This window comes from Hesperophylax consimilis, chromosome 3 (genome assembly GCF_061612785.1).
Source record: "Hesperophylax consimilis isolate HC1 chromosome 3, BYU_Hcon_1.0, whole genome shotgun sequence".
NCBI classification, from domain to species: Eukaryota; Metazoa; Arthropoda; class Insecta; order Trichoptera; family Limnephilidae; genus Hesperophylax; species Hesperophylax consimilis.
The window spans coordinates 34,190,625-34,210,300 of NC_142838.1; the positions used below are offsets into that span (position 1 = coordinate 34,190,625).

The 19,676-nt window shown below is 32.6% G+C and overlaps 1 protein-coding gene across 5 annotated transcripts in view; it reads left to right on the forward strand.

Moving 5' to 3' along the window:
- kcc (solute carrier family 12 member kcc) overlaps window positions 1–19,676 on the forward strand; it is a 61,894-nt gene that overhangs the window by 22,971 nt on the left and 19,247 nt on the right. For all 5 annotated transcript variants that reach the window (XM_089650538.1, XM_089650527.1, XM_089650542.1 and 2 more), the window contains exons 3-4: window positions 12,334–12,407; window positions 16,373–16,813. In XM_089650538.1, the coding sequence (XP_089506664.1) occupies window positions 12,334–12,407; window positions 16,373–16,813 (515 nt within the window). The remainder of the gene's footprint in view (window positions 1–12,333; window positions 12,408–16,372; window positions 16,814–19,676) is intronic.

Genomic DNA, 19,676 nt, shown 5'->3' on the forward strand with positions numbered 1-19,676 from the left:
TGACGCCAAAATATAGCAATATTTGACTTTTCCGCAGGGGTAAATCTATCGTGATTGGATTGACGGTAGGCGAATGGTGTCATTACAGTGCATTTCAACCCAAAATACCACATTCCCAAACTGTGGATGACGTGTTTTCCTGTCAGTCAAACAACCGAACATAAAAACCGATATATTGCAAAATGTGACTTGTATTTTGTTGGTACATCAGTGATTCCCAACGAGAACGATATCCCAGATAAATATACCCAGGGGGCGCGCGGTGCTGTCCCGAAAGATAATAGTGAATAATTTAAGAGTAGTAAGGACAAGTCGAAACCAAACATTGAAGAATTGTCCGCTGAAATATTCGTCTTCTTGACACTGCAAAGATAAAAAGTACAGTCAAAGATCACCGTGAGAATCATACACGAGAATCAATAATTTACATGTTGTTTTCAAAAGAAGAGTAAAACTAGTCTATACAGATTATTAATTCTGAGATTACAGACCTGCTTTGAGAAAACGTGGCGAAGTCCCGTTTTAAGTCGACCATTTAGAATTACATCTGTCTGAAAATTTGTTTGTTAAAGATGGATACTACCATTTTATCCCGCCAGAGTTCGCATGCTCGCGGTTCCTTCAAAGAGCTGTCATATTGGAATTATCAATAGTATGGTACTTACTGGCCTGAAAAAAGTTTGAAAAAAAGAATTGTCATTGAGATAGATAGATGTTTAAGTAGGTACTTACTTGCAATTTTTACCTTATTATTTAAGGCGATGGACTATGTCGAGTAATATTTTAAATTGAGCCGCTATCAATAACAACCCTTACGTAGATGGCGATAAGGTTTAAATTCCCGCTTAACTCCATCCGCCTGTTTTGATTTATTCAACAAAAAAACATGGCCAAAAAGTGCCTTTTATTTTATTTTGTGGATTTTTAGGCATAAATATTTTTTTTTCTGTTCATTTTATAAATAACTTAATTTTCCACATTATACAATAAAACTATAACCGAAAATGGGTTTGTAAGTAGGAAATTTTGAACTTTAAAGCAGTTTTCATAGGCCTTATACATTATTTTTTTCTGGGCTTATAAAAAGACTTAAAAATACTCGACTATTTCAAAGGCCAGGATGTATTCTGCTTGTAGTATTTAATTAAAGCATCTGAAACATTTCTAGGCGACCAAATTTTCAAACCAAAAACACATGATTTTGCATTACTACGTATGGCATCGCCTTAAGATGAAGTTTTGGCTATGATTTATTAAATTAGATAAAATTTGAAACATATTTTTTTGGATGCATGGTAGGCTTTTCATAGAACTACTATTACCATATTTTTGTTATGGCCTGTTCTGAATGTTGCCGGCTTTAGTCATCGATCTCAACTACTAGCTAGTATTCGATCCTCGGGTTCAATCCGTTTGCAAAATGAAACTCAACATCGATGTTTTCGTATTTAATTCTTTCTTTTGTACATTTGGTGGAATTTTGGTATTTTCAAAAATGATTATCTCACATTTTTAAGGACTTTTATAGTCATTACCTCAACGCTGTAAAAAGTCGATTATGCTGCTGCATAAAATATGTTACTACACTGCAACATATTTTAGGTTTAATATTTTAATCTGTACATGACGTTTCTCAAATTTTTCAATTTCCACTTGGAAGATGTTTTTAATGTTGTTAAGATTAATTATCCCTTCCTCCCTTAAAAGCGATTGATTTTTTAAAGAGGGGGAGACACTGAAAAACACCCTTTAAAGGGGCGGTGAGCCAAATAAGTTTGGGAAACTCTGCCGCGCCGTACATTGCCGCTTCCAGTCGGAAGGACATAACTTATTTTATTCGCTCGTCAGCTCGGCTCCGAAACGGGTTGCAAATAATATCAGCTCCGTGGACTAGAAACGTTCAGCGGATCGTCACACGATATCAAATCATGATTTTATGGCGTCCCTTTCCTGGCGCCACAGATACCTCTGTTGGTAGATATACCTGCCATATGTATATTACGTTTTTATTTTATTTTTATTTTCAAACGGCTCAAACTGATACATTCGTAAAATTTTGAATGTTGTTGGAACGTGGGTCGTTGGTTTTTTTTAATGTTATTGGAACGTGGGACGTTGGTTATTTTTAATGTTATTGGAATGTGGGAAGTTGGTTATTTTTAATTTTATTGGAACGTCGATTATTTTTAATGTTATTGGAACGTGGGAAGTTGGTTATTTTTAATGTTATTGGAACGTGGGAAGTTGGTTGTTTTTAATGTTATTGGAACGTGGGAAGTTGGTTATTTTTAATGTTATTGGAACGTGGAAAGTTGGTTATTTTTAATATTATTGGAACGTGGGAAGTTAGTTATTTTGAATGTTATTGGAACGTCGATTATCTGATAGTATTATTGTCCTAGCGTCTGGACGATGTAGGCCCTCTGATTGGTCAAATTTAAATTGTTTGTTTCGGTTAAATTCCGCTAACTTAAAAATTATGACCGATTTAATACTAAAATAGGATCCGCAGATTTCTTCAAAAGCATCTTTTCTGCTCAAATAATTTTTAGATAATATCGAAGAAAATATGTTTTAGAAAGTTCACAATGCATTGGATTAATTACATTACAGTAAAAATTATCCACAATTACGTTTTATATATTTGACGTCTGTCAAGAATCAGACATTCCAGGGTTCCTTAAAAATGTCAATCCCTCCTTTACCGGCCGCTGGAGTAGTTTTGCTATTGGCCGACAGAGCGCATAAGAGCGATATACAAATACGTACAATTTCATTTATTCAAACAACGGTAATTATTTACGTGAAACTACAGTTTTAATACGCATTTACAAATAAAACAAACATTTGATTCAACTTAATGACAATAAACAACAAGTCTTTGCATGTACGATTTTGAAAAATATTGATATTTAATATTATTTACGTAAATAATAATTTCGCACTATTTGACAGAACACCGACATGAAGTTAACAATACGCGGAAGTATAGGCACTGCCAACTCAATAAAATAACATGAAAGACAATCGGAAGATAGAAACGCTTCGTTGATTGTAAAATTAGTCAACACATCTCTAATCTGACATGTACTTATATGTTTAATAAAACAATCATTTTGCCAGGTATATAATATACATTATATTAAGGTATTATTCGGAATCGCTGGACATAATTCTTCGGATTTACCTTAATTAATATAAAAGGAATCTGAATGCATTTGGGAATTTTTTAATTTTAGCATTTTAATTTTTAATTACGTAAAATTAAAATTCGCTTTCGTTGTATTGGATGACAGCCGGAATAATTTCTATTGATGATATTTTCTTTTTTTGGTATTCCTGATATGAGTGGCTAGAATTTTTACCATTTACTCTATGCAAATACTAGGTAGGTGGTACTATTTTAGCCAAGCTCGAAAAATAAAATAAAGGTATTTTGGTTTCTTTTACAAGTAAGGAAATATTTAAAAAAAGGTTATTATAGGTTAGGATAGGTTAGGTTGGGTTATGCTAGGTTAGGTTAGGTTAGGTTGGATTAGTATAGTTCAAGTTAGTTTATAGGTTAGGTTAGATTAAGTTGGATTATTATAGGTTAGGATTAGTCAGGTTATGTTAGGTTAGGTAACGTTAGTTAGGTTATTACGGGTTAGGTTAGGTTGGGTTATTATAGGTTAGGTTGGATTTTTATAGGTTAGGCTGGATTATTGTAGGTTAGGTTAGGTTATTATAGGTGAGGTTAAATAAAATAATAATGATAATAATAGCGAAATAAATCATTTGTGTTTTTTAAGTAGGCACTATTTTGCCGGAATATTGTATTACATTATAACTTTTTAATTTACGTTTTTCAATTGTCTCTAGCCGTTCATTTCAGGAATACCGACAAAAGAAAATGTTATCAACATAAATTATTCAGGCTGTTATCCCATACAGCGAAAGCGAATTTTCATTTTACGTAATTAAAAATTAAAAAGCTAAAATTAAAAATTTCCCAAATGCTGTTCGATTCCTTTTATAGTAATTAAGGTAAATCAGAAGGTATTATTTAAAAATATTTCGTATTTTTCCGTGTCCAGCGATTCCGAATAATTACCTATATTAATTTACATTTAGCCATTTAGGCAATTATTCTGGAAAGGTAAAGTTTTAGCCGAACAACTGTCATTCTTATATGCCTAAACTCCTTCCTGTTCCGTGATTTAACAATATATACTCACCCTCTCTCTGTGGATGACCTAATATCTACCTATTAAATATAATTGTTGTTAGTATCACTTAAACTGGGCGAAGCCCAACCAAGTGCCGCCCGAAGGGCCTAGCAGAAAAAAACCCGCGGAGCGGGTTTTTAACTGCTAGTTATTAATATTATTGGACGTGGGAATTTGGTTATTTTTAATGTTATTGGAACGTGGGAAGTTGGTGGTTTTTAATGTTATTTGAACGTGGGAAGTTGGTTGTTTTTAATGTTATTGGAACGTGGGAAGTTGGTTATTTTGAATGTTATTGGAACGTGGGACGTCGATTATTTTTAGTGTTATTGGAACGTGGGAAGTTGGTTATTTTGAATGTTATTGGAACGTGGAACGTTGGTTATTTTTAATTTTATTGGAACGTGGGAAGTTGGTTATTTTTAATGTTATTGGAACGTGGAATGTTGGTTATTTTTAATTTTATTGGAATGTGAGACGTTGGTTATTTTTATTGTAACAACTTTATTTAAAGGTTATATCCATCAATGTAATACATCATTGAAGAAGATGACAATTATAATTAATCTAAACGAAACATGAAACAGAACAAGAAACAGAAAATAAAAAAGATAACCTTTCTAATCTCTTGTCTTACCGGGACATTGTCTTAACCAATAGACTATTGGTATTTATTTGTGACCCTTATTTCTTTTTATTTTCTGTGTCTTGTTCTGTTTCAAGTTTTGTTTGGATTTGTTATATATTATTATTATATTATCTTCTTCTTCAATGATATATTTAAAAAAACACTTCAAAATATTGGTAATCCGGTTAAAAATGGGATTGCAGGCCGTTTCCTGATATATATTTTGTAGTAAAGGCCTCATATACCCGAACATGTGTTCATGCACCCGCATTTGCCTTCAAAATATATAATGACGAAATGCGAAAATTGTAGGATTTTTATGATAACATGTTCCGACATCGTGATGATACATTAATATTTTACTAACAGTTTATAAGAAAACCTATCAATTCATTCGTTAAGAACCTGTAATCCCGTTTTTAACTTGATTACAAATAATTTGAAGAGATTCTTAATAAATTAGCATAACTCATTTTTCTCCATATACTAAGGAAACTATGTATCCTGATTTGTCACTAGATGGCCAAACTAGGTGTAAGTTCCGCTCAAAAATAAACTTACAAATTTACCGTATCTTTTAGGTGATATTTGTAAAAAATAAACAAATGTATTTTTTATTACTTAGGTTGACTCTTCCTTGATTTGATTCCTCTGGGTCCAAAATTCTTATCGTTCTGCCAGGGATCTCGTAAAACCATGCATATGACAAGAAACTTATCTTTGATCGTCAATGCGAAACAATTTCCAATAAGGTCGGACTTTTCATAACTTTGAAACGGTGAAAGTATTTTTCTCCTCCCTTGGGAGTTTGCAGATGGAATATACATCTTCTGTATCGATGGCCTATTGCACACATGCGTTTAGTTCAATTTAAAAATTCAGTTTATAGTAATATGTATAATATATTCAGATAAAATAAGTAATTTTGTTCAAAGTGAATTTCTCACGAAACATCTATTTACAAATTTAGAAACTCGGAAAATGCCTTACAAAACATTTAAGACTATAACTGAAATAGAACCTTCACAGAACTCGCTCTGAAATTTGAGGAATTTTTCAAATTCTGTGAAACAATCCGTCCTTATAGTTTTTACTTAAAACTGCACCTAACACGTGTGTGCTAGGCCATCGGTATGGTCTCCAATTAAATTTATACTTAAATAAAATTAAGTAATTTAAACCGCTTGAAGAAAGTACGAAGGAAGTATTTTAGTTGTGTTCAGTATTATATATTATATACCAATATAGCTCACTGGCTCGGTATAGGTACCAAATCGACAAAAACCGGAAACCCTGCGCAAAAAGTCCCGTCCAAAAGTCACGAGCCGCCACTGTCGAGTCCGCCATCTTTTCCACTATGACAACAATAATATCAACTATTCATATCACTCACCACTAGAGCGATTTAACAAAATTGCCAAGAAGTACCTTTTCGGCTTATTCAAAACCTCTCCGTCATACATCAAAGCTAAAATAATAATAATAATAATTAAATACCACTTTATTATATATATTTTTAATGAACCTTCATCAGGGTTATATAAAAACATATTTAATCAATAACAGAGTTACAGTGTAGGTATTTATAGATGAGACAGTAGAAGGAGAAAGAAGTAGGAGTGAAAGTAGGTGGAGGGGAGGGGAATATGTTTAAAATGGGAAAATTTGACAAGTCTAATTGTTTATTTAGTGTAATGTATGCCAATGTAGTGTAGAGGCTGGAGTATTATTGTAAGGAGTGCGAGTGAAGGTCGTACACAATAATGATACGTGATCTTGTAGTGATATTTATTGGGGAGCTGCTGTTAACAAAAGAGGGAAAATCCTAATATACATCGCCTTTTATAACATCTCGTAAGCATGTTATCTCGCTTGCACTTACACACAACCATACAAATTAGTAAATTGGTTTTATTATTTATTTTTATGGATTTTTATTTCCAGATGTTTTAGATTGTTTCTACTTTAACATATCCCATTTCTGTGGAGCACATCTATACCCGAGGATTTATTAAAAGAGTGGTCTTTATCTATAGTATAATTTTTACTAAGCTATAGTTTTCTAACTATAGCAGGTATCTCTTCCTATTCCTATTATATTTATGGTATCATGGATCATCCTAACAAATGTAAATGGATGATAACTAAACAAGTACGATAATCCCCAAATAAATGGTAAGTTAATCAATTAAACCATTTTAAATATGCCTTAATACTGGTAGTAACCAATTTGAAATTCAGTTGCAGCTAAGATGGGAAAACCATATAATTTGAATAAAATCATTGTTTACCACCCCTGATCCCCTCTACGCAAACGATGAGTGCATATATACAGGGTTTTCCAATAAGAGGTGTTATTTTGATATTCAATCGTAAAAGATCAATGGTTTCGTTGCTTGCGTGGCACGTAGCGCCGTCTTGTTTAAATTAAACGTTTTCCAGATGAATACCATCCAATTCCGGCCATAAAAAATCATTAATCATCTCTCGATAGCGCAATCCATTCACCGTAACTGTTGCTCCAGCCTCATTTTCGAAAAAGTAAGATCCAATAACTTTGCCGAACTTAAACCGCACCAAACAGTCACACGTTGAGGATAGAGAGGCTTTTCAACAATAACTCTTGCGTTTTCTGAGCCCCAGATGCGACAATTTTGCTTGTTGACGAAGGCACCGAGGTGGAAATGGGCCTCATCACTCAAGATGATTTGCATTTGAAGTGAATTTTAATAATTTCAATGCATTATTGAAGCGTGTATCGTTCCATTTTTATCAATGACGTAGTTTCTACTTGTCAAATGTCAAAAAATGACCGCTTCAAAATTAACATCTACCGAAATAGCGGGCTATTCACCATATCACCTCTTATTGGAAAACCCTGTATATATACCATATTGAAAGATCACACATTCCGATTTTCTAACGATTTATTGCATATATCATTTTTAAAGATAATTTATGTACATTTTCCGAGCGGAAAAGTAGTTATATCAAATTCAAAATTTAAAAAAAAAATCGCAAAGTATTCTTCGAAAATTATAAAAACGCATTTGGTTCTGTTATTTAACAGGTTACAGGTATGAACATTCGGTTCCATGATAACTCAACACAGGGACTATTCAACACACTTCTAAAAAGTGATATAAAGTCATTAGAAACGATGAAAAAAAAATTAACCTAACCCAACCTAACCTAACCTACTTAACCCAGTTAATAAAGTTTTTGTTTCATCACTTTCCATGACTTTATATAACTTTTGAAAGATGCGATGAATTATCATTTTGATAATTTATCCAGTCACCGAACATTCACATTATTTTTTTTAAATGCAACTTTAGACATTGTCGTGAGAGATTCGCCTACGCCTTTTAATTGAAATCGTATTTTTTTAACCCGCTCCCTCTAGCCTTCGTATTTGCATACGCTAACTACGGAGCCTATAGGAAAAATTACATCAGTCTGAAGATTTCCGTGATGGACTTAAATCGGTAACAGTCAGAAATAAAAGAAGGTGGAAAAATTTTAAATTGTTTTAAAATATCAATGAAACTCCACCACAAATTGTTAGAATCATTTTTTTTTTGTACTATAATATTGATTACATTTTATGATTTTGACTGTCCAACTAGGAAGGATTCCCGTTGAATTACTGATGAGCTTCCATCAGTACTTTCATGACATTTGTTCAGTTTGCAATGTATTCTGTATATTTCAAATGCCCTATATACATCTTATTTTTTAATTTTTTAGTAAAAACAAATACTGTTTTAGAAACTAGATAAAATTATCTTTCCGATGTATGTATCTAAAATAAACATTATAACATTAGTTTTTAAAAAAGCATTATTTTGGTAATAAAAAAAACAATATTTTTAAAAAACTTCAGACCTTTTCCTAGATTTTCTTGCTGCAAAAGCTGATGTGAAAACATCCAAATAAACCTGGAAGGTGACTTGTTATTTCCAGCTTCCTGAAAAGCGCATTCCCCGCGGGATTGTTGCGATAGCTCCATACTGCCATACTCAGGAAGTTATTACATTACGGGGCTGGCTACATTGTAGGGAATGCTTTAAATAATGTTAGCAGTCTGAAAACAAGGTGGCATTGCTCCTGGAAAAACACGTACGGCAGCAAGCGCACAAATATTTTCTCGCACTTAGTAAACATATTTTCCTTTTTTCATTCACCGTTCTTGGTTATTTTATGTCATTTATGCAAAGGAAGGATAAATGAGTTCGAATTTATATGTTAATGTTATTCAAATGGGCTTTCATCAGTACTTTCATGACATTTGTTCAGTTTGCAATGTATTCTGTGTATTTCAAATGCCCTATATACATCTTATTTATATTTTTTTTAGTAAAAAAAATATACTGTTTTAGAAACTAGATAAAATTATCTTTCCGATGTATTCCTCTAAGATAAACATTACTATTTTAAAATAATAAATTTTTAATATCAAACTCGAAAAATAACCACATTTCTATTCATATGATTTAAGATTTTCACGGCCAAAAGTATTTTTGTTATTTGTTATTTAACTCCTTCTTTAGCCAACGTTTCCGATAACGTTACAGTTTCCATCATCAAGGTAGATGTGTAATTGATAGTGGTAAAATGTGTTAAAATATTAATATTAATAGAGACGACGGCTACACCAAAGCTAAACGCAGAAAACGCCATTTTAAATTTTACTGCAAAACCAGCTCTTAGAGTAGTGGAGCTGGCAACACGGAATCGCACAGACGTACTTAAGCACACATTTTACCATTATCAATTACACATTTGTTTTGTTTAAGGAATTTGTAAGAAAACTGTATCTCGTTCATATAATATGAAATAATCTTTAAAGTTAAACCGGTTGTTAAGATAGCGGTGCGAAATACGAATTATTCATTTTGTCTATTTTTATGATTTTATTAATGGAGTCCAATATAAATATTTGAGATAAACTATAAAAAAAATATTATTTTTCTTTCTAATGTCAAAAAATGATGCATTTCCGGATGTTAGAAAAAAAGATAAAAACACTTTTATGAAATATGGACGACTGGACATATATGACCCTAAAACGCTCGAGGGATTAAAAGCTGAAACGAATTTAAGGCTATTTGAGAAGAGATGAATTTGACAATAATTAATATTGATCTTTCAAAATGTAATTAGTTTCAACCCTTTCCCCTTTCATACAAAAACTATCAAAATATGGTTATAGTGAAGCTACAAACGAAAACTATGTTTTTTTAAGTTTAAAGGGAAAATCTAGTATCCTGGATAGTTTTTATAACGACTATAAGTAGTTTATGTTTAATGAATGTTTCTCCAAAACTTGATTACATTTAGCTATAGAAAAAGTGAAATTAAAATAGAACCAAAATATATAGAGCAAAGTCAGAAAGTTTTTTTTTACGTTTCAATAGAATTCTATCGCAAATGAACAGTTTCACAAACAGAAATATTTTTTGCTTAGTTCAGACCGTTAAAACGATAAATCGGTAGTTTCAGCGTGTTTCAGTTTTCAGAGGCCATTTGTAACACCGGTTGTCAAGCGGCGCCTGAGAACATTATCTGTGCTAGTGTTTTTGTGAAATATTTTACAGAAGATTTTCCTTTTTAAGACGTTTAAAAATAATTATTTAACTCGTTTCTCTAAATAAATAAAAAAAACGTCTTTCCTAAACTACGTAAATGATTTAATTCATTAAACACATTCTATGATGAGGAAAAATACATAATTTTACAGATTAGATTAGTTTTTGCAAATTTGACTTCATTATACAAAATCTGATTGGAAAGAAGAAAAAAATCACTTTTGTATTTTGTTAGGCCAGTGTGAAATAGGTATTCACATACCAACGTATAGTTCATACTTATTTAACATTTTTCTCTTAGTTCAGTTAAAAAACCATTTTCCTTAAATTAAATAAGTCTTCAAAAATAATAAATCAAATAATTGTTCATTAGGAACATTTTTCAAGAAAAACAATACAATCATCGTAGGATGGGGTGGAACTTATAAAAAAAACACATACAACCAAAATATTTTAAACTCAAAAAAACTAAATACTCGTACATTATACTTCTGTCATGCAACATTACAAAGATAATATTCGGAATAAAGATGCACCTTTCACAAATAATAAACAACCCGTAAAGAATTTTTGAGGATATATCTCCCAGCCTGATACGGTCTCGTAAAATGTATGCTATATCGTTTTTTTTATTATGTTGATATATATGATTTAAACAGTGTTAGAAAGAAGGGATACCGCGCTTTCAGTTTTAATTGATAAAATTACAATAAACACTAATGAACAACATTTAGCAATTGAAAAATATCTGTCAAAATAGAAGTCACTTTTATAATAATTTCCTCTAATTAAATATATTTCGTGTAAAGTAGTAATTTTACACGATGAAAACGATCTGCAAACGACTTTAAAAACTTTATCTTTGTAAGCAATCATTTTTTTATATTTAAATTGTATGTCGATTTGTAATGCTCAAATATGAAAGAGTGTTTCGCTGCTTTCAAGAATATATTAAATTCTAAAAAACATTACTAAACTTGAATAGAAAGAAAGCTTTAGTATTTGTACAACTCGATAGTATCCTGAGTACCCGTAGTTTGAATAATAATTTTTACGAATTATGCTAAATTGTAACGAATTTACATAATACATCATACTATGCTCAATATTCTCGATATTGTCGATAATTTGCCTAATGTATTCCCGGATGATGTGCATAAATTGAGTAAAATCTTTAAAAAAATTTAGCATTTTACATAGAAAAGTGGTTATATTTTAAGAACGAGGAAATTTTTAACTTGAGTGAACTGCAATTCAGTTTGTATATCGTAAAACTTTGTTTAAAACACTGAACAAAAATGCTTAGAAGTGTAATCTACTCTGTACCGATTTTAAAGAAAACAGATGTCTCCAATTTACATAAGACCGTTCGACTTCCTGGCCACAAACAGGCCAATTATCTGTTCAAGAAATAATTCTGATTTTTGAAAATTTTTTGATAATTGGTAAGTGAGATAAAATTGACCTTACTTCACGCTAACTTCACGCCCACGCCACATTACTGTGCCTTTATTTCTTCTGCGTTAAAAAAACAATAAGATTTCATAACACATATTATATTATAACGACTCTAATAGTATAATATATGGTGACATATCACAAACCACAGCGTTAGTTATCCAAACATTCGGGGCCGGACCTGAACCAAAAGGTGCCTGGTGCTGTGTAAGGTGTTATGTTATTATCAGCGCCTTGGCTTCTTGGCAAGTCGGCGCCCGGAACGGACTACTCTGATTGCGCCAGCACTGCATCGGCACTGCAAACATAATTAATGTTAATAATCATTGTCATATTGTAATGATTGTGGTTCTGATCAAAGTGGGGAATTGGTTGAGTAAAATATGACCAGTTAACGTTCTACTACTTTTGTAATATGTTGCTCATTTTATACATTTCCTTTTCACAGACGGAGCAGAAGATGGCCTGGGAAGCGACAAGGACAAGATGTCGGGCTACGAAACCAACCTTTACCTGTATTCAGTAAGTATAATCTTTAATAACTTAACTTCATATTTCCATCAATCATTCAATTATTTACACTTATCATTAATTTATACGACTCGTTATGTAACCAACTCATCGCATCGAGTATGCCTGATCATTATAATGAATTAATTGGATGAAGTTTTTTTTTCTTTATTTATCTTGATAAATAATATTTCAATGGATTTTGGTATGCCTGTTTCGAGGAGTTACTACCAGTAGTAAATACAAATTTCCATTCTTTTCCAAGAGCCCAATTTCTTAAATGTCTAATAAAATGGCATCCAATTCACATTATTACATTACTTTTGCCCCACCTGCGTTAAAACAACAACCGGAAATTGTTCAAATAAACATTAACAATAATTCCGCGTTCTTTACGTGTGTATCGCTCCATTGCTTGTTGTCAACTAATTCTGTAGCTGTCGGCAGCATAAATCTCAAAGTACAATGACATTTGTCGTCATTTGCAAAAATTATGGCACATTCACACTATTGCATTACTTTTTCTTCACCGTGCATAATAATGATGATGATAAATTAACAATTAATCAATGGGTTAAATTGATAGAAATAGTATAAATATATAAGTAGCAGTAGTAGCATACAATGTACATATGTTTACTTACAATCTAATACAATAATATTTGTCTAACAGGAAAAACATTCAGAGTCTTGTATATCAATTTAACCAGCTGTCTCCCGCCACGCGTTGCTGTGGCTCAGTCTGTTTGTGAAGATAGAGAAACAATAGAGTTTTGTAATGTTTGGATGTAACTTGTATTATTTTTACAAGAATGTCCCAAGAAGTTATTCCATATCGGATAGCGGATTCAGCCAGAGATAAGTAGATTAATTTCAAAGTACTTATAGGCACGAAATATTTAATTTTATAAATCCTACCCACAATAGCCCGTAGACGTTTACAAACATTTTGTAATGTGTACATTCCATTTCAATTTCGTTTTTCATTCATTCAATTCCATTTCATTTAATTTCGGCAGTCAATAATTACTCCCCGATTTACATATTTTTGACCTAATCAATGGTTCCACATGAGGGCTGTGCAAAATTATTTTTATTTATACAAATTTATACATATAGTAAATACATTACATTAGCATCATCATCAATCAGATATAATTGTAATTACTTAGGGGTATTTCACCACCCTCTCGATAGCCTATCCATAGAATAACGATTATTAATAAATGCATACTCGCAAAAGATAGATAACTTTTCCGATATTCAGCCACTGGTGACCGGATAACTGGTCAAAATGACAATTCAACGCAACTTTAAAAAGTGATATAGAGTCATGAAGAGTGATTTTTTGAAATCTTGTTGTAAAAGATTACATAGGTAATGTTTATAGGTTAGTTTTGCTTTTAATGACTTTTAAAAGTGTGTTGAATTGTCATTGTTTTGAGTTATCATGGAACCACAGCCGTCAGCCACTATACATAGATTCTTGTATCGGATATTAAACAAGTACTTGAAATATATGTTATCCTGTGGATAAGCTAAAAGAGAGTGGTGAAATATTACCTACTCATTTTTTTTGGTAGAAGATTAAATCGGTAGTAATATGAAAAAAGTTAACTGCACCAATTTCGTTCTAAAATTGATGCAGATGGCCCCTTTTGCCATGTTGCTACCAAAATGTACGAGGGCTAATAAAACTGCTCAGTTTTTTAATTAATTTGGTATTGTTTTGGGGAATTAAGGAGTAATTTACCTTCATACCATTAAAAAAACTAACATCAAAAATAGAATATAAGTGTGAAGTCACTTGTAAAACAAGGTAAAAGCATTTATAACAAGTAAAATTTAAATAAAAATCTCGACCAAATTATTTTCACTTTATTTTGTTTGTATACATACTCCTTTTCCTGAATGTCTACTACTGGGTTTAAGTCGTGTATGAACTTACAGTAGATGTGTGTTTATTTCCAAAAATAAATAATAACAGATCAATCAACCATGTCAGAGTTGTGGGGTTGTTTTCGTAACATTTCACGTTCGAAGTTTGCAGGCATACAATAAGCTTTCTAGTATATCGCTGTATAACTTATTCGGGTACTGCTTCCAAGTATTGAAACGTATTTAGATCCTTTATTGTAAAAATATATTAGTTTTTTCTGGCCTAATAATCTAAACGTTATTATTACACTCGTAACTCTAGTCAGAAACGTGGAAGCTAAATGTAAAATCTCTCTTGCTTTTACTCGATGAAACCCATAAAGAAAAAGCAGTAACCTACAAATATCCAATAACGATTAGGAAGTATTACAGATATTATTAGCCAACTTTATACTCGCATTAATGATTATGTGACATGGGATTTAGAGGTTGCTATAAACAACAAAGGATATTGAGTAGATTGGAAAACCCATTACAACAAGTCTTATGGTCTTGTAATGACTATTTTATTGGGTTATTGATATCATTTTCGTGAAAAACAGTAACGTTAACCTAAAAAGACTTCCTAGATAATTAACTTTTATTGCTTTCCTTTAACTTTTGTAGGTATTGATTGACCTAAGTGCATTGTAATATCAGTGATATAACTCCAAAATATACCTCAAGTACTTAAATACAAATAAATCTGGCATTAACAACAGTATCGTATAGATTCGTTCATTAAATAAAGGTAATAGAAAACAGAACGATTATAAGGATACATTATAATATTTTGTGTGTGTATACTTATTTAGTATATTTTTATTTGGGTACAGGAATAAATCAATGCAGATTATATTCTTAATTAAATTGAATTAAACTTTCTCCAACCACTAATGAATTAATCAACAAATCCAACAAAATGCTTGGATTTATAATTCGTACATTAAAACTTTTCAGCAACATAAATGCTCTGTTTCCCCTTTACGCCCATGATCTGCCCCTATTTAGACTCTTTTCTACCTAGCCCACATTGAAATAATCGAGAGAATTAAAAACAAATTAAACTGTTAAATTATAAACGAAACTTCCAATTTTAAAATTACAACGAAACCATTAAATTTCACAAATTCAACCCCTTTAATTCCCTACATTTAATTTTTGATCAAATCTTGTTATTTAAAATTCTAAATAATGGCCTACACTCGCCAAAGCTTACCAGTTTAATAAAAATTCACATACCTTCAAGACCAGCACAATAAAATAATTTCTTTCATTAGCCCACATGTAGAACCAACATTGAAAAAAATCCCCAACTCCCCGTATATTTTTTTATAATTTCACAATGTCGACATTTAAAAAGTTACGCGTACGATCGATAATAATTGATCACGTAAGTGCGGAATGTATCGGGAGCATCTCCTATCCTTATCCTATATTCCTATTCCTCTCCCCCTTACCTAAAATTAGTTTTAAAACAGTAAAACTCGTATCTCTAAGCAACTAAACTTTTGGACTTAACTTGAATTAACTTTATAATTGAATTATTTAAACAATTTTTTTATTCTTGGAGATAAATGAAAATTGCTGATTTATAAAATCCTGTTAAAAACAGGACAAATGTTAGTACTTTCCGAATATATATATATTCGGAAAGTATGTTATGTGTTCGTGCACCTGCGTTTGCCTTGTTAGTATATAATGACGAAATGCGAAAATGTAATGATTTTTATGAACACATGTTCTGAAGTTGCTTTAAACATTACTTTTTTACTAAAATTTTAACATGAAACTTATCAATTCATAAGTTAAGATTACGAATAATTAAAGAAATTTTAAATAAATTGGCAATATTTTACATCAGTAAGCTTTCTCCGTGTTACAAATAAATATAAAAATAAACAAACAAATAAATCTTTAAAAAGGTAGACAAAACAAGTGATGATACATAATACAAAGATTCATATTGAAACATACATGTATATCCGCATGGCCAGCTCATTTTGGGGATCGTAGCGTGAACTGATCTGTATCTTTAATTCCCTGGTGTGTGTGTATAGGAGGAGATGGAGGACCGGCCGCGCATCTCCACGCTGCTCAGCTCGCTGGCCAACTACTCCAACACCATCCCAGCCGCGGGGGACCCGGACAAACCGTCCGCCCCGCCCGCCTCGCGCATGGGCACGCTCATCGGGGTATTCCTGCCCTGCATCCAGAACATCTTCGGCGTCATCCTCTTTATCCGTCTCACCTGGGTGGTGGGCACCGCGGGCGCCGTGTTTGGTTTCCTCATCGTGCTAACTTGCTGCTGCTCGACCATGCTGACGGCCATCTCCATGTCCGCCATCGCCACTAACGGAGTGGTGCCGGCGGGCGGGAGCTACTTCATGATCTCGCGCTCGCTGGGGCCGGAGTTTGGCGGAGCTGTGGGCATGTTGTTCTACACGGGCACCACTCTGGCCGCCGCCATGTACATCGTAGGAGCAGTAGAGATCGTATTGGTAACTATACTGTTCTTTCCTATTAAAAGTTTGAAACATTTACGCAAAAATGCAACAAAGCTACAACTAATACGATAAAGTTACAAAAAAGACGCTATCTACATAATCTGTTAAATTATAAGGTATATAGTCCCAAATTGCTAGCCGTCATTGGTTTAAATCAGAGGTTCCCAAATTTTTTAGCCCCGTAGACCACTTGCCAAATATCCCCCCTTCCTGCCAAATATTGAATTTTCCTAAAACTATTAAGGCATGTGATAATCATTTCTTTTTTTCGTAAGAAGATTCCCTTTCCTTGCCTGCCCAACTACTGGGTGGCGGTATAGTTCCTCTATCTTTACATTTTGCGGACACGGGAATTTCTTTATGTAGCTAGAACTGTCCCTTAGTTCTTTGTTAGTGCTTATTCAGATCAGTTCTTCTTGTCATATGATATCCGATTATACAACGTTCCATTTCCATAGTCAAAATTTCTTCAAACTTGGTTTTAAAGTCTGTTTAAAGTACATTTAAATGTACTTCACACACCACACTTCGCCCTGGACGTTTTTCAAAAACAAGTTGGGGCACTATGAAAATTCGCGGCTTTCAATGAGCAATGTTTTGCTTCAATACATTAATTCTGACAAGAAATGGAACGTAGACTCTATTTATATACCTCAATAAAATAATTACACAAAATATAAAAGTACAAATATCAAATAAGTAATTTCTCAGTCTATTAATAGTATTACGTAAACTGTTTTATTTGTGTTAGGTGTATTGTGTCATTTACGGAACTCTAGAATGTTTATGACTTGATGTAAATGGGGGGCCGCTCGTATGTACCCCAATTTGAATCTCGTGGACCCCAAATTTTTTTCTCGCTGATTGGACCCCCAGTAAGCCGATATCGACCCCTGGGGGTCCATATAGACCACTTTGAGAACCTCTGGTTTAAATGTTACATTACGTTTCTTCATGCCTAAGCCAACATCACTAACACAACATATACCCACTACTAAAAATTACTACACTTTCAGATTTTTCATGATTGCTTGCTAACATGCGCGCTATATTATTTTTAAACTACTTACACTTAATTTTTAGTTAAACTTTTACTAACGGTCAATTACAATAATTCGCCAACATATAATTATTGTTATTATTTTTCGGAATAACTTATTGAGTAAAACATCAAATTATAATATTTAAATACTGAAGACAATATTAGTGATTTTTTCAAACGAAAATCTGAAACAGAAAAATCAGAAAAGGAAACGGTCACATCTGGGACTCGAACCCAGGACCCTTGTCTTTCCGGGACAATGCTCTACCAACTGCGCTAATGGGACCCTATCCTATTCGGTCACTTTTAACTGTATCATACTTCGAATAAGAACTACCAACGTTGTCTTCATTTTTTCACCGCACATTTTTATTGGCAACTATCTTTATGTATGATCGCAAGATTCAACCCGAACTAAATGCAATCCTAGACAGCGTCTTATAGATAAACCTATCTTATTGTTTTTTTTTTTTAATGTGCGACATCTATTGACTTTTTCTGCAAGTCTAGAAAATGAATTATTATTTTTCGGAATAACTTATTGAGTAAAACATCAAATTATAATATTTAAATACTGAAGACAATATTAGTGATTTTTTCAAACGAAAATCTGAAACAGAAAAATCAGAAAAGGAAACGGTCACATCTGGGACTCGAACCCAGGACCCTTGTCTTTCCGGGACAATGCTCTACCAACTGCGCTAATGGGACCCTATCCTATTCGGTCACTTTTAACTGTATCATACTTCGAATAAGAACTACCAACGTTGTCTTCATTTTTTCACCGCACATTTTTATTGGCAACTATCTTTATGTATGATCGCAAGATTCAACCCGAACTAAATGCAATCCTAGACAGCGTCTTATAGATAAACCTATCTTATTGTTTTTTTTATTTTTAATGTGCGACATCTATTGACTTTTTCTGCAAGTCTAGAAAATGAATTATTATTTTTCGGAATAACTTATTGAGTATAACATCAAATTATAATATTTAAATACTGAAGACAATATTAGTGATTTTTTCAAACGAAAATCTGAAACAGAAAAATCAGAAAAGGAAACGGTCACATCTGGGACTCGAACCCAGGACCCTTGTCTTTCCGGGACAATGCTCTACCAACTGCGCTAATGGGACCCTATCCTATTCAGTCACTTTTAACTGTATCATACTTCGAATAAGAACTACCAACGTTGTCTTCATTTTTTCACCGCACATTTTTATTGGCAACTATCTTTATGTATGATCGCAAGATTCAACCCGAACTAAATGCAATCCTAGACAGCGTCTTATAGATAAACCTATCTTATTGTTTTTTTTATTTTTAATGTGCGACATCTATTGACTTTTTCTGCACATTAAAAATAAAAAAAACAATAAGATAGGTTTATCTATAAGACGCTGTCTAGGATTGCATTTAGTTCGGGTTGAATCTTGCGATCATACATAAAGATAGTTGCCAATAAAAATGTGCGGTGAAAAAATGAAGACAACGTTGGTAGTTCTTATTCGAAGTATGATACAGTTAAAAGTGACCGAATAGGATAGGGTCCCATTAGCGCAGTTGGTTGAGCATTGTCCCGGAAAGACAAGGGTCCTGGGTTCGAGTCCCAGATGTGACCGTTTCCTTTTCTGATTTTTCTGTTTCAGATTTTCGTTTGAAAAAATCACTAATATTGTCTTCAGTATTTAAATATTATAATTTGATGTTTTACTCAATAAGTTATTCCGAAAAATAATAATTCATTTTCTAGACTTGCAGAAAAAGTCAATAGATGTCGCACATTAAAAATAAAAAAAAACAATAAGATAGG